This window comes from Sitophilus oryzae, unplaced genomic scaffold, assembly GCF_002938485.1.
Source record: "Sitophilus oryzae breed Bouriz unplaced genomic scaffold, Soryzae_2.0 scaffold_1145_pilon_pilon, whole genome shotgun sequence".
NCBI lineage: Eukaryota > Metazoa > Arthropoda > Insecta > Coleoptera > Curculionidae > Sitophilus > Sitophilus oryzae.
Genome location: NW_022145777.1, coordinates 218,809 through 233,486, shown reverse-complemented (window position 1 = coordinate 233,486; position 14,678 = coordinate 218,809). Strand labels below are relative to the sequence as shown.

The following is a 14,678-nucleotide window of genomic DNA, read 5'->3' as shown; positions in this document are numbered from 1 at the left end:
GAGATAAACTTTCCGAAACGTTAAGCATTTTTTCTTTGTTAGGCAAATTTGTATAACTGTAAACATAACTTCTGACAAGCAGTGTCCGTTTAGGTTTAATGCAGAAGTGTTTACAAAAAATAATTATTTTATTTTGTAGATTTTCTTGCAGTGCAGTGGCGAAATACCCAAAAAAGATTTTTTTGGAGAGAAAAAAAAGTGTGTGCGCCATAGACTTAAAATAAAATATAGACTGAGCATCTCATTCATAAATAGCTGGAACATGCGGTCAGACAATGTCTTGTTATTGTTGTGTTATTGTTTTAGGTTATAACGAGTGCGACACGAGCGATATATAGGTTGTCTCCGTCGTAACCGTCGTTCTCTGACGACTCTGACGAAGAGTGCAACACTGTCTTTCGTTTCTCAAGTACACCTGAACTCTCCGTATCATAGCCGGGTAATTTTTTTATATTTTATTAAGATTTAGGAGAGGTTTTTTTAAATAAAAGTTTAGAAAAACGTCTTAGAGTCCAAAAGGATAAAAATAATAAAATTTTAAGAAATTTTATAATCGAAATTACGTAATTTTTGAAATTATTAAAAAAATATTAATTTTAGTCAAACATATACAACCCCTAATATTAATCAATACAGGATCTATTCTACAGATATAATAGAATCGGCGACAGGGAGAGAAAAAAAAACGTTGACTGTTGTATTTTTTTTCTGGTTAAGTGATGTCTTATTATGTAAATTAGAGAAAACATAAATCTGTTCCATTAAAGCAAGGAAGGTGATAGGAAGTGGATAAAATGATAACTACATTTATTTAACTCGGTACTGTCTTTATTATACCGGGTGCGTCCCAAAAGTGGCTCATCCCCATACTTTTTTTATTTTTCCAAATAAAAAAAGAAGATTTAGTATGTCAGTATATGACATAAATTAGGATTGATTGACGCATTCGATTGTTTTTGGTGACTTCCTGTTTCACCGGAAATGACTATAACTTTTAATTAATTTTTAAATGGCACTCTCGGTATATTTCTACTTTATTCGATAGAAAATGACACTCTGAATAGAATGACATATCATATGTCAACTTTTGACATTTTTGCATATGGTTTAATTGTAATTATAACACGCGGTTCATAACGACAATTTGACTCGAAATACCAAGTGTGTGGTATCAATATATTCATAAAAAAATGCTTTTTCCAAATATGCTAATGAGTCACCCTTGTTCCATTTTAAAAAATTGACATAGGTATGATTAAAAATACGATTTGTACATCTTTTAACCGGCCTAGACAAGACACGAAATCCATTAGACGATCAAAACTATTTTTCCAAGGCTCCTTGATTAAAACTTAGTGTTTTTAAAAACACCATGGTACCCTGGATTGAAATTTAAAATACGATATGTTTTTAAGCGACAATGTCAAAAGTTGACATATGATATGTCATTCTATTCAGAGTGTCATTTTTTATCGAATAAAGTAGAAATATACAGAGGGTGCCTTTAAAAATCAAAAGATATAATCATTTCGTCAATCAATCCTAAATTATGTCATATACCTACTACCATACAAATCTGTTTTTCTATCTGAAAAAATAAACAAGTTATAGGGGTGAGCTTTTTCACTTTTGAAACAAACCCGGTATATTAAAAAATATTGTTTCATAATGTAATATCATTTTAAAATTCTTGTATGTTATTTTAGATACTGAAGATAATTTTTAGAATAAACCGGAATATATTTTTAATAAAAACATTATTAATTATTTACAGGCTTACAATAATTATGATTTTGTTACAAAAACCTTTATATAAATGATTATGTAAGAGAAAAAATTCAGATTTTACATTTTACTAAAATATTATCTAAATAAGCTCCTTTCTACAACAACGCCACTGACTCCCAATTGGTAAATTGAGAGTTGCCTACCGGTCGAAAGTCGTTTTAAGACTTAAATGGATTATTTAAGTCAAATTTCTTGCAAATTTGGCACTGGCGAACCATATTTTATAGTTCTTGAACAGAAAATAAAATCAACACTTAAGGTCTACAAGCTAAGAAAATGCGTTAATACAGCCGGGGACATAGCGGCAACAAAGCTTTGCCGCACACGTGCGACGCGTATTACAAGGTAATAAATGAATGAATAGGCTCCCTCGCCTCTAATCGGTGTTGTCATATTGTAAAGAACTTATCCTTTTTAAACAGTATCCGACTTATAATTTAGTAGTATAAGGACTATTTAATACCATCTTATGGAATATTAAAACCTACTTTATTAAACTGTAGTATTAATATCTCAATATATGTGTATAACAAGAAAAAAAATATTGATAATATTAAAGACGTGACAACATAGGCTGGATGAGGAAGGCTCGGTCGACTGTACCCAGAAGTAAACATGTGTACAAAAAAGATTGTTTGGCCGCGTTTAGATGTAAATAGTGTAGTCTATATTTTATTTTAAGTCTATGGTGTGCACTATGTGCGCATGTTTGAAGTGAAACTTCTTACTAACAGCTATTAAATTGAAGGATTATAATTAAATTATAAAGATATATATTTTTTTATAAATGCTTTTTATAAACTTCAAAAAAATTAGAGTTAATATAAAACCGTATCCTATTATAGCTTTATAATTTTATGTTTTTTTAATTTTTATTAAAAAAAACGTAATTCTATTACCCGACCGGATAGCTGTGGCCATTAAACCAAAATACTACTACATCTGTATCTCTGACTACTACCACAGATTATAAACTTATCGTCAAAAGCATTGTTTTTCGTGGTTCCAATTTTCGGAGTCGCGCACTAGTTAGGTTACTAGTTTGCGCACAAGCACGCCCACTTATGGCCTCTAAAATTGTGGACAGCGCCTGACCGGCCTTGTGACCGGCCCAGTTATTACGCTGTTTAAACGGGAGTTTATTTTTACGCACAAGAAAATTTACTCGTTTGCTCATCGTCATAAAAAGCCATTTTCGTACCACGAATTAGGAACAAGATTTTTATCTGTGTACTTATAGGATACCTAATCTGTGCTACTACTAACTGCTACTAACCAACAATTTGTTTTGTGTGTTCTGTGGTCTGTTTTTGTTTAAATGTTTTGTTCATTATTCGTGTTGGGGATTTATTTTTAAATTGATGTTAATCGTTAGGCAACCAGTAAACTCACAGAATATGTATTTCTTTTGTAAAATTGTAACTCTAAATTTTACATAACCAAATTGTCAATCTAAATCGCTGCCTTTTATAAACAGATGTCACTTGTCTCGTCATTATTCAATGCATTATTCGAATTCTCAGAATGTTGTTAACAAAAGTTTCATCTTAAAATAAAATATTAATCAATCACAACTGTATATCTCCATCAGTTACCGGATTAATAATACAGAAATTACAGGTCAATAACAAACAATTCATTATTTACAGTGATTTACAGTAATTTTATTAAATTATACGAATATTCTCGTTGATTATTTGTTTCAAATAAATATGACAGTGTCACGACCTTGAATTTATACTCCCAGCGCGCGTAAAGAAGTTTCGCTTCAAAAATGTGGTATAAACACTTGACTTACCCTTCCATTAGGATTTTTATCAGGATGATATTTTTGAGCTAATCTATAATAAGCTTTTCTAATAGTCGCTTCTTCATGATGGGTTCCCTCCAAAAACAAACTGTTATAAGCCTCCTCTACAGTCATCAGAGGAGGTTTTTTTTCCACTTCAGATTTCCAAGACTCCAGAACATCTTTTAAAAGGCCAACCTAAAATCGATTTCAATTACATTAAGATATACCTAGCAATAAAATGTATAGAACGTTCAATCATCGTTCAACGTCACGTCATATATTGTCGAACTCTCTCAATCACTTGCCAACCAGATGAAAGAGATTGGTGACGTTATTACGGTATTTCGTAAATTACTGCATATTCTTTTTAGTAATTGTGTTTGCTGTAAAACAAAATTAATTTTTTTTATTGCAAAGAAGCCTCAAAAATTTAAACAAAATGAACAAGAGCTCATTGCTAAGCTTACTAATTATTTTTCTCAAGAAAGAGACGCTGGTAGAACACTCTTGCCCCTGGACGCCGTATATGAGGTAAGTACAATGCAAAAGTGTAATATTCCTATGTAAAATACAAACCGATAGCATTTTTAAATAATATAGCGAGTTGCTGATGCTTTAAAAATAGGAATTTCAACAGTCCAAAGGATTGGAATTAAAGGGATCGTGATGAATAGTCCAAGAAAAAATGAATAAATGCCGAAAAAAGCGGAACTTGCTCAATCAATAATAGATGAATGTATTTAAAATTTTCTAAATAATATGAACTGATCTCAGACACACCCTAAAACTTATATTTGACAAATAATGATGACGTAACGATGAACGATGGCTGAACAGTCTTTATATATTGCTTACTGGATCCGGTATAGGCCAATCAGGAAACTTGACTGTATCACAAAGATGTCTAAGATAAAATATGTTACAGAAGAGTTCATGTTCCAGTTGAGGATATCTTATTGTTGGTATAGGAATATATACATATCTAGCCATAGTATGACTGCGAAGTCTTGGACTGAAGTCGGCGATGTGAGCCGCTATTCGTTCAATAAGCATACGTCTACAAACGAAGGTGTGTTAATGTACGTAAAAGACTAAAAGGGAAGAAGTTATACCTCATTTGTGAACTCCAGATAGCTTCAGGAGTGTCAAATTCGCCTAAAAATATATGGGCAAATTTTTCAGCTCCGTGATTTTCTAAGTAATTAACCATGGCCTCGGGAAGAAGCCTACCTAGGATACTCTTTTGCATTATAAGTGACGTAACATTCTGAAATAAATATAATTAATAATGGATTTCAAACAAATTACTAAACAGACAAAACATATAAGGAAAGTAGCTCATATTAGAGATGAGCAAAACTGCGATTGCGATTTTTAAATCGTAGCGACTGTAATCAGCGATTGCGATTTTAATATTTACCAAACCAAATTATTCGTAAAATTTTTTTTTTCTAAATATACCAATGAGCTACCCTCGTTCCATTTGAAAAAATTGAGATATGATTAAAAATACTATTTGGGCATCTTTTGACCGGCCAGGACAAAACACTAAAAACATCAGACGGTCAAATCTATTTTCCAGGGTTCCTTGATTAAAAATTAGTGTTTTTAACATAGCCACGATATTCTAGATTGAAATTTAAAATACGATTTCCATATCGAAAAGTTGCCATATGAGATGTCATTCTATTCAAAGTGTCATTTTATATCGAATAAAGTAAAAAAATACCGAGGATGCTATTTAAAAATTAAAAGTTGTACTTAGTAATTTCCGATGAAACAGGAAGTGGTCGAAAACAATTGAATACGCCAATCAATCCTAATTCATGTCATATACTAAGATACCAAATCTCATTTTTTTATCAGAAAAAATAAAAAAGTTATAAGGATGAACCACTCTTGAGAAACACCCGGTATATTCTTGATCGTGGTCCTAGAAAATAATACCTTCTCTATAAATAAATAATATCAGAGATAAAATTCAATCGCAGTTTACTATAAAATGCTTCAATAGACCACAAACATACATTCGCAACAATATCTCAAATCGCAACTACTAAAAATTTAAACTCGCAGATAGAAATTATGATCCCAGTTTACAAAATCACAATCGCAACAAAGTTGCAAATCGCAGCTATAGTAATACTGGTTCCCTAAAATAAAAGTCGCAGGTAGAAGAAATCGCAATCGCAGTTTTCTATGAAAGCCAATCGCAGATTGCGACTGCGATTTTAAAATCGCTGCGATTAAATCGCAGTTGGCGGTTTTTGCTCATCTCCAGCTCATATAATAAAAAACTTAAAGCAAATAAAAAATACAAGGAAAGTCCTGAAAGAAAAACTAGACTAGATATTTACTATAGGAGGTCTGTACTTACTTTGCTATAAATATCGTAATGTTTCTGGTAAAAAACTTTTTACACAAAAAAAAATATTTTTTACGTGTAAAAAATTTTTTTTGCGCAAAAAAAATTACGTGTAAAAAACTATTTGTTACATGTAAAAAACTATTTTTTACTTGTCAAAAACTATTTGTTTGTGTTAATAAATCTTTTTTACGCAGAAAAAAACTTTTTATGCATAAAAAACTATTTTTTACGCGTAAGAAAATATTCCTTTAATTTATTACTTTTTCAACATTTCAAACTACATCTTTTCCTACTTTCAAAAAACATTTCCTTCAAAATTTTGAATTTAATAGAATCTTCCTAAACAGTAGATGTTATCATAAAAATATTTTTAGATAATATATCCTAAAATTAAAAAAAATGCATACTATGTATTTAATTTATTTTTAGTGTATTATTAAATATTACGTCCGCCTATGACGGGGTCTCATAGAAAACGCTAAAGACGCTACAGAAAACAAATTGATTTGTTTTCATTTACGTTTTTTGCGAGACACGCCGAAAGCTAGACGCTTTTGGTGGGGCCACTCCTATATAATCCTGTTATTTTGTTTTAGAAGCAAAAGACGCATCACGCTAAAAACGCAAAAAACGCTTTCTGTGTGGCCGTGCACTAAGTTTTTTTTTTATTATAAGAGCTACAGCTGCCTGACACACTATTGACCCTGTATAAATATTTTACTTACTTCTTCGGCTTTAAATGCTTGTTTCATATGCGTCAGCTGCAGAAACCTGGCGATCGGCAAAACATTGCTCCCCGTATACATCAAAATGAAGTAAAACACTCCGGTAAGATACACTTTGGGCATTTCAGGATTATCTCTCATAACCTCACAAAGCAACAAAGCCACCTTCTCTACCAAGATAGGATCGAACGTAAGCAGCAACTGTACAACGTGAGATAGAGTCGTTTGTTCGCTCAGGACCCTCTTTACTTTCGGTAGCGGTCGTATGATGGCCTCGTCAGCGTCTCTGCTCGGGAAGTATTGGCACATCCTGATTAAAAGGTTTAATATATTCGCCGCTAGGTCGCTTTCGTTTAGTACTGGGTTTCCTTTAGCGAGTAAGCACCATTTTAGTTGAGGGAGTTGGGATAGAGCACGCCATCCGTCCAAACCCATCGCCCAGCAACGGGTTTTGTGTGTTATTATGCCTTTTTGGAACAGTTCTTTCATCTGGAAAAATACAATTAAGCAGGGTTGGCATGATTTAAATCATGATTTGAATCGTGATTTAAATCAAATGATTTTTTTAATTTTAATCATTGATTTAAATAAAAAAAAAATAATTTTATTAAAACTTTATTATAAATCAAAAAATAGCTTTTTTTTTAAAAGTTATAAAAATGTGTCCTAGAAAACTATAAAATATATTTCTATAAAAGATATAACAGATAATAAATCGAAAAGTAATTGTAAATGTTATAAACCTATATAAAAATATATATTCATCAATTTAAATGTTGGACTGATTTTTTAAGTAATTTCGTGTGATTCCATTAGACCGCTAAACGCAGGGATTTATTTTAAAATTTATGTATAAGTGACAAAAATTCACTGTTCAAATACATATCATTCGCAGTCTAGTGCAGAACTAGATTCTTCTGATATAGAGACTATATCTTCATTCCCGAGAATCTATAATAATCGTTGTCAGGAAATATGTTTTTTATATTTTTTTTTGAAATGGTTGTATTTTTTCAAATTCTTACCGACATTTTGATCTGCAGTAAGTATTTTACACTTTGACATTAATTTCATTCTCAACTTAAGAGTATTTCCGAACAATAGTGTATTGTTGTTTATTAGGAGTAAAAATTATACATTTTTTGATGATACTGTACCTTTGAAGGACCATCGTAAAGCTATTCCGACGTTACAAGGAGGCACAAAAAGTACATTTTTACTCCTAACAGAACATACATACTATTTTTTTAAAACATTACAAATCATTTTTAATCAATTTCAAACATTGCAAATAATATAAACAGCAATCGAGCAACAATTTGTACGCTCGTTGAATTTGACACTTAATATTTTTTTTTGTTTAATAATATATTTTTGTACTTTTGTGCTTAGGCGTAACAGTGCTTTACTTTTATACCTAGGCGTTAAAATGACAAAAATTAATACTTTTGAGACGTTTGAAAAAAAATCCTTTTGATCTGAAGCGAGCGACTTTTTTGCGAAATATATTGGTGACCGATGTGGAAAAATGACAAAACGCACCCTAGAATTATTAATGTTATCGATCGTTATCGTTGGACTGATTTTGAATCCATTTTGAATGGCTAAATCTTTATAACTCTGCCCGTTGGCAGAGTTATAAAGATTTAGCCATTTAGGATAGGACTTTAATTGGAACTAAGTCCTAGTCATTTGAAAAACCAATTTAAATATTGTTTTGAATTAAAATCAAAAAAATCTGATTTAAATCAAATAAATCTGATTTTTTTGATTTTTTTAAAAAAATCATGATTTTTTCCAACCCTGCAATTAAGCTATATTTTGATTCTACTTAAACTAAAAATAAAACTAAAATAATGGCAAAACAACTTCCGATGCACGTGATCAACTTTGAGTGACAAGCAATGGGCTGTGCTGTGAAAATGACAGCGCTGTCAGATTGTGATTGGATTTATGGGACGAATCTTAATGTAAAATTGGGAAACACTATTATACATTTTTTTAAAGATTTTTATTTTTAATTTATTAATTAATATTTTAGTAATTATTTATTTATTTTATAGCTTATTTTATTTATTACTGTCAAGGTGTATGTGGTGCCATCTGTCGGAGAAGCGAGCAACTAAAACCGCAACGTGTCAAGAAATCTGAAGACATTTTTTTGTTGTAGCGCCATCTCTTAATCAAGTCGACAAGTAAGCGAAGCAGACAATAGAATGTACTAGTAGATGGCGGACCCGTCCCGATAATTTGGGATTGTTCGCGAAACACTCACCACAGCTATATAAAAGGAGCGCTTACGACAGTTGGACAGTCTGAAGATAGTCTGAAGTCTGAAGTTTCATAATACCGCGAAATACCGTTAGAGTAATAGTAGTTGCATAAATTGTGTTGTAAATAGTATAAGTTGTGTGTACAGAGTGAGACAAATAAATTCGTTAAGTATTTTATCGTGAGTTTAAATAGTGGACCCACGGAATCCGTAACATTACATATTGGCAAAAACTAGTCCATTATGAAGATTATTCTAAGCGTTATTATGGGTTATTTATTTATTTATTGATGTACAACTTACAATACCACAAACCAAGTGGTAATAACAAGTAAGAGGGTGCCATTAATGCACAAACTAATAATCACAATATTTACTAAAACCTAACGTAGAAATATCTTTGAAAGTGGTATAATGTGCTTACCAATCAAACTTACTTCTTTGACTAGGGTAATAAAGCACCTTTATTGTCACGTCCTCGTTCAAAATAGTTTATCAGAGAAGCTACAAGCTCTTTGTCTCGACTGTTTAAATGTTTCGGCATATTTTCAAATCAGAAATTTCCAAGAAATGCAATATAAAAACTCCCAAATTTAGGTAGTACAATTTTTAAAAAACGACTATGAAAATAGGCAAAAAACGAGAATTACTTACAAAGATTCAACAATAACACGATATTATACAAAATAATGACTGACATTATAATAATTGTTAAATAAACGACAACGTTGCTGATCACGGCGCAATGTGACCAACATAGCCATAATAAAATTCGGTTTAAACTATTTTTTGCAGCTTTAATCTAAATTAAATATCTGTTACAATCATTTGCTCTTTAAAGTAAAATGAAGAGCTGCACGGTATCTTAAATTATACAACAAATTTAAACATTTTTGCCAAAACTTCATTTAATCAGGTTTATAGGCTTTAGTGTCAATTTTGATATGATTGATAACGTGCATCGGAAAATGTTTTGCGATTACTATATGCGTTTATTCCTGAAGAAAAAGTAAAGTAAATGTTGAGTTAACCTTTTTGCTGCTACTACTACCAAAAACTATTTGAGTTGAATAAAAATAGACCGAGGAATGTGGAAAGATACAACATTCCTTCATGACGGACTAACCTGGTATACAGAAGAGTCGAAGACCGCTGAAGGAACAGGAGCTGGAGTATTTGAGGAAAGACCAAGGGCAAGTTTATCCTTTTCCTTGGATAAATACTCAACCGTATTATTCCAGGCAGAAATCTTCGCCATTCTACAATGTGCGAGAGAAAACAACAGAAGAACTTACTCAGGTAAGTTCATCAATAAATGCTCAAAATGAAATGAAAGTCAGGCGGCACTTGAGGCTTTTATGAGCCCAAAGGTATCGTCGAGACTCGTCTGGGAATACCTGGGTGAACTGGGAGCCCTGGGACGAAGAAAAAACTGAAATAATTCCGTCAGGCTTCCACTGGGAAGCCTGAGATCCGCAGTCAAATGATTAACCAATTGAAGAGTTACGTTTATCGGCAATACGTGAAACAACTAGGCAATCACGGAATTCACTATATGACGCCGGCATATTCAATGAATCTGTTCACAGACTAAGCGTCGGGTGGTACTTATCAAGTATCAAATAATTAAATTAGAAAAGCAAATAAAACTTACCTCATCTAAAGTAACAGGCCCCTTTCCACCATCCTCGGTATTATAGTGCCATTCTCTTTTCTGTTCTATTTTCATATCTGGACCGGCCTCTATCACGTTCGTTTGCGTGGGAATCACCGCCCGAGCAGTATGTAAATGCGCAAGCGTCATTAAATCCACCAAAATTTTCACTCCGTTTACGTCTAGCAAATCCCTTACATTTTTTCGGTGTAATATCAACTTCGATATAAACACGATCAGTCTATCTCTTTCTATTTTATCAACGCACTAAAATGAAAGGCATCTATTTTAATTGAAGTAAATATTTAAAAAACATATACGGAAAGAAGGTTCTAAAATATCAAAAGCAGAAGATTATAATAACTGTTCTTACCCTTTCTAACATTATAATCATGTATTTTGTATCACTGAACGGACCAATATCTTCGAAATATCTTCCATACACTATTGACATCGCTTGTAGGCACATACATTTCATTTCTACTTTGTTAGTAAGTAAAAAACGATGATACAAATCATTGAAAAATTCATATCTAAAAAGTGATCAATCATAAATTGTACAGGGTGGCGCCTCTCATACGATTCAGATCGAAATGAAATTTTGGGAGCAGATGTATGTTAATTTAGCGCATTTTTCAAAAATATAGAGAGTTCTACAGGGTGTCCCCAAAAAAAAGTTACGTATTAAAGTTGTTTTTTTTTTGTAATGGAACACCCTATATATTAATTGATTTTCGGATTCTAGGAAAAAAATAAAGGTGAGTTCCATTAAAGAAGCGTATCCCTAGATTGTAAGGTTTTTGACGTATTTCACATTTGAAAATGAAGAATACCCCCCCCCCCCCTTTTAAATTTCAATAACAACTACCTAAAGTGTAATTTATCCTGTCATAAATCTTTAAAATACTATTAAGGTTGACATTCTACAAAGATTTTTCTAGATATTTTCATTTTTATGATTTTGCATCAGTAGATCTTTATTAATTAATAAAATCTAGGTGGTTGTGATATACCATTCGTTAATTTAATAAAAATTAAAAGATGTAGACTAAAATATTCAACGGTAATAAAAAGATTTTTAAGGTAAGACACGTTTAAAACATATTTTAATTATTACAGAATTAAGAATAACTAGTTATACACGTATTATAATTATGTAATAAAGATTAGCTAGATGAAATCAACTGCTCAAAAGATTTCCTTTACTCTTCACTGCATAAAATGATGTCGACAATAATTGGTCAAGTTTTTTAAACACTGTCTATAATACGTCTCTATAAAAAAGTCCATAATAGATAAATCTAAATGCTCCTGATTTAGCATAGACGACTAGTTGTTAAAGGTAAACTAATTTGACAGCTATTATGAACTAACGACAACTCACAGCCACCTAGATTTTATCAAATAATAAATGCCTACTGACACTGAACCATAAAAATGAAAATATCTATGAAAATCTTTGTTTGAGGGGTAGGCAACCTTTATAGTATTTTGAAGAGACATGAATTCCCCGTTGAATATCGGAATAATATACTGGATATTCTATTTAAAATAAAAGAGTAACTTACTTTTAAAGGTGACCAATGTTCAATATTAACTTTGTCTCGCCCTGTATAACTTTTTGGGTCAAATTTTAGTTTGATTTAAAGAACAATAGTTATTTTAATTAAATATTAGGCTATACTAGGTAAATTCCAATTTAGGTAGTTTTTATTGCAATTTAAAATTTGTTCTGCATTTTTAGAAAACGTTCGTTAAATATGTCAAAAACCATACGTCTTAGTCATACCGTGCTGGCAACTGTTACTTTTGGGTCGGTACTTACATGTGTGGAAGTAAATCGCATAGGGATCACATTAAGTCGGAGTGAGAGAAATGCGAAGGTGTGCTGTTGCGGCGTTGCCGGTACGCCTGTTCCTATCAGGTAAAGTAAAATCACGATCGTAAACCGCTTATTTTTAAACGAGTTTTTTTTTCGAAAAGATAACTAGATAAAATCATTAGATATGTTTCTGGGCATCTGAAATTGAATTATAAGGATATCGTTAGGGTGTCCGTTTTTTTTTAAACGATAAAACTTCAGTAATCGCGGTAATTTAAAAACTCAACTTTTTAACACATAACACGCCATAACTTAAAAACTACTTTAGATATTGACACTTTTTTTTATTTTGAAGATCGGATCTTTTACAATATGTTTAAATAAGAAAAAATCGATAAGGTTGTTTTTTCCATTCAAAAATTTTAAACAACCCATCGATTTACTTTTAGTGCATAGCAATTTTCAGCAATCGTGTAACTTTTTTATTTATAAGAATTTTCACATACTGTCTACGAAGAAAATATAGCAGAAATATTAAGAAAGTTTATGAAAAAAACTAAAATCAGTTATTTCTAATGGATTTCGAGATATCGATTTTTGAATTCAGAGTTCTAATAGCGCGACCACTGTCGAACACCAACTCAATTCCACTTATTTTTACCAAAAATGTAAGTGTTTCTAACTTGCACTTAAACATTTTCAAACTATAGGAAAAATTACGACTCGTTAATAAATATACAAATAAAGTATCGCGAGACGTAATTAAATCGTGAAGCTGATGTACACCTTTCCCTAGAACTTTAAGTACTGACAGAGGTACTGATTGGGTCGACCGGTGGACTGCGACAAATCTGCTATATCCCCTTCCACGTCTCTTAGCAATGTGCGCAGTTTCTCGGTTCATTTCGTATATTTGACAACGTGTTTACTGTTCTCTTTCTTCAGTACATTATAAAACGCATTGTACTCTTCTTACATACGGAAATCTCGACCCAAGACTAACCTTTGCCAGCCATTAGTATACTTGTCTAATGAAATTCATCATTATTTTTCTGCTAGAATCCGAAAATCAATTAATATATAGGGTATTATAAAAAACACAACATTGATGTGCAACTTTTTTGGGAGACACACTGAGGCCTATTTTCTTGGACTATGTAGTCGCCTTTATTATACTGCAGTAAGGCACTTTCTCGTATAAGTATTATTGTATCTATACTCACGATTTTCTAATTGGCGAATCGTCATTGCTCTCATCCATCTCCAACAACAACCTCAAATAATAATCCCCTATTTTAACTTCATCAGCCAAACACTGGTAGCTCAGCTCAAACTCCTGATGGTTCCACGCCACCAGCGCGTTCCCCGCCAACTCCCTGTCGTTCGAGAACGTCCGGATCTCGTTCTCTAAGGCACTTCTCAGCTCTTCCCTCGTCTTGTGGTTCCAGATCAAGTTCGAGAGCGCATGGTTCTGGCTAAAGTTCCAGTAGAACAGCGCCCAGTTGCTCTCGGCCTTGACTCTTTCCCGTCTCTTTCTTAAAACTATCGGCCGTTCTTTTATTTTCTCCTCGCGTTTCAGGCTGACCATCCCAACCCGGGAGCCCCAGTGTTGCAGGGCCAGGTTGGTGTAGTGTTCCACCTGTTTTTCTAGGTTCTTGATCTGTCTCTCGACGGCGACCAGGTTCGGGTTGCGTTTCGTTTTGGACGCGTGGTCTTGGGCCATTTTTAAGTTGTCGCGGTGGTTTAGGAGCTCTTGCTCTTTGGCGGAGTCGGGGATTTTGTCTTGGGAGTCGAGGAAGCTTATGAGACCGATGGGCTGCAAAAAAATGTACAATTGTATAAAAATCGGCACCCAAAGCTGGACTTGCTGACCCTGTATACATACAGAAATAACCAATATACGGTAATCACAAAACATTTTCCGATGCACGTCATCAATCATATCGAAATTGACACTACAGCTTATAAACCTGACTAAATGAAATTTTGAAAAAAATGTTTAAATTTGTTGTATAATTTAAGATACCGAACAGCTCTTCATTTTACTTTATAGAGCAAATGATTGTAACAGATATTTTATTTAGTTTAAAGCTGCAAGAATTAGTTTAAACCGAAATTTATTATCGCTAGTTGGTCACATTGAGCCACGTTCAGCAACGTTGTCGTTTATTATTTCACAATTATGATAATTTCAGTCATTATTTTGTATAATATCGTGTTGTTTTTGAATCTTTATGAGTAATTTTCGTTTTTTGCC

The 14,678-nt window shown here is 32.5% G+C and overlaps 1 protein-coding gene across 1 annotated transcript in view; it reads right to left on the bottom strand.

The window, feature by feature from the left end:
• LOC115886336 (dnaJ homolog subfamily C member 13-like) overlaps window positions 1–14,678 on the bottom strand; it is a 53,049-nt gene that overhangs the window by 17,634 nt on the left and 20,737 nt on the right. Inside the window, exons 9-15 of the mRNA XM_030905434.1 lie at window positions 13,645–14,237; window positions 10,973–11,132; window positions 10,600–10,866; window positions 6,674–7,162; window positions 4,693–4,847; window positions 4,436–4,637; window positions 3,587–3,775 (exon numbers count right to left, since the gene is read on the bottom strand). Coding sequence (XP_030761294.1) covers window positions 3,587–3,775; window positions 4,436–4,637; window positions 4,693–4,847; window positions 6,674–7,162; window positions 10,600–10,866; window positions 10,973–11,132; window positions 13,645–14,237 — 2,055 coding nt within the window. The remainder of the gene's footprint in view (window positions 1–3,586; window positions 3,776–4,435; window positions 4,638–4,692; window positions 4,848–6,673; window positions 7,163–10,599; window positions 10,867–10,972; window positions 11,133–13,644; window positions 14,238–14,678) is intronic.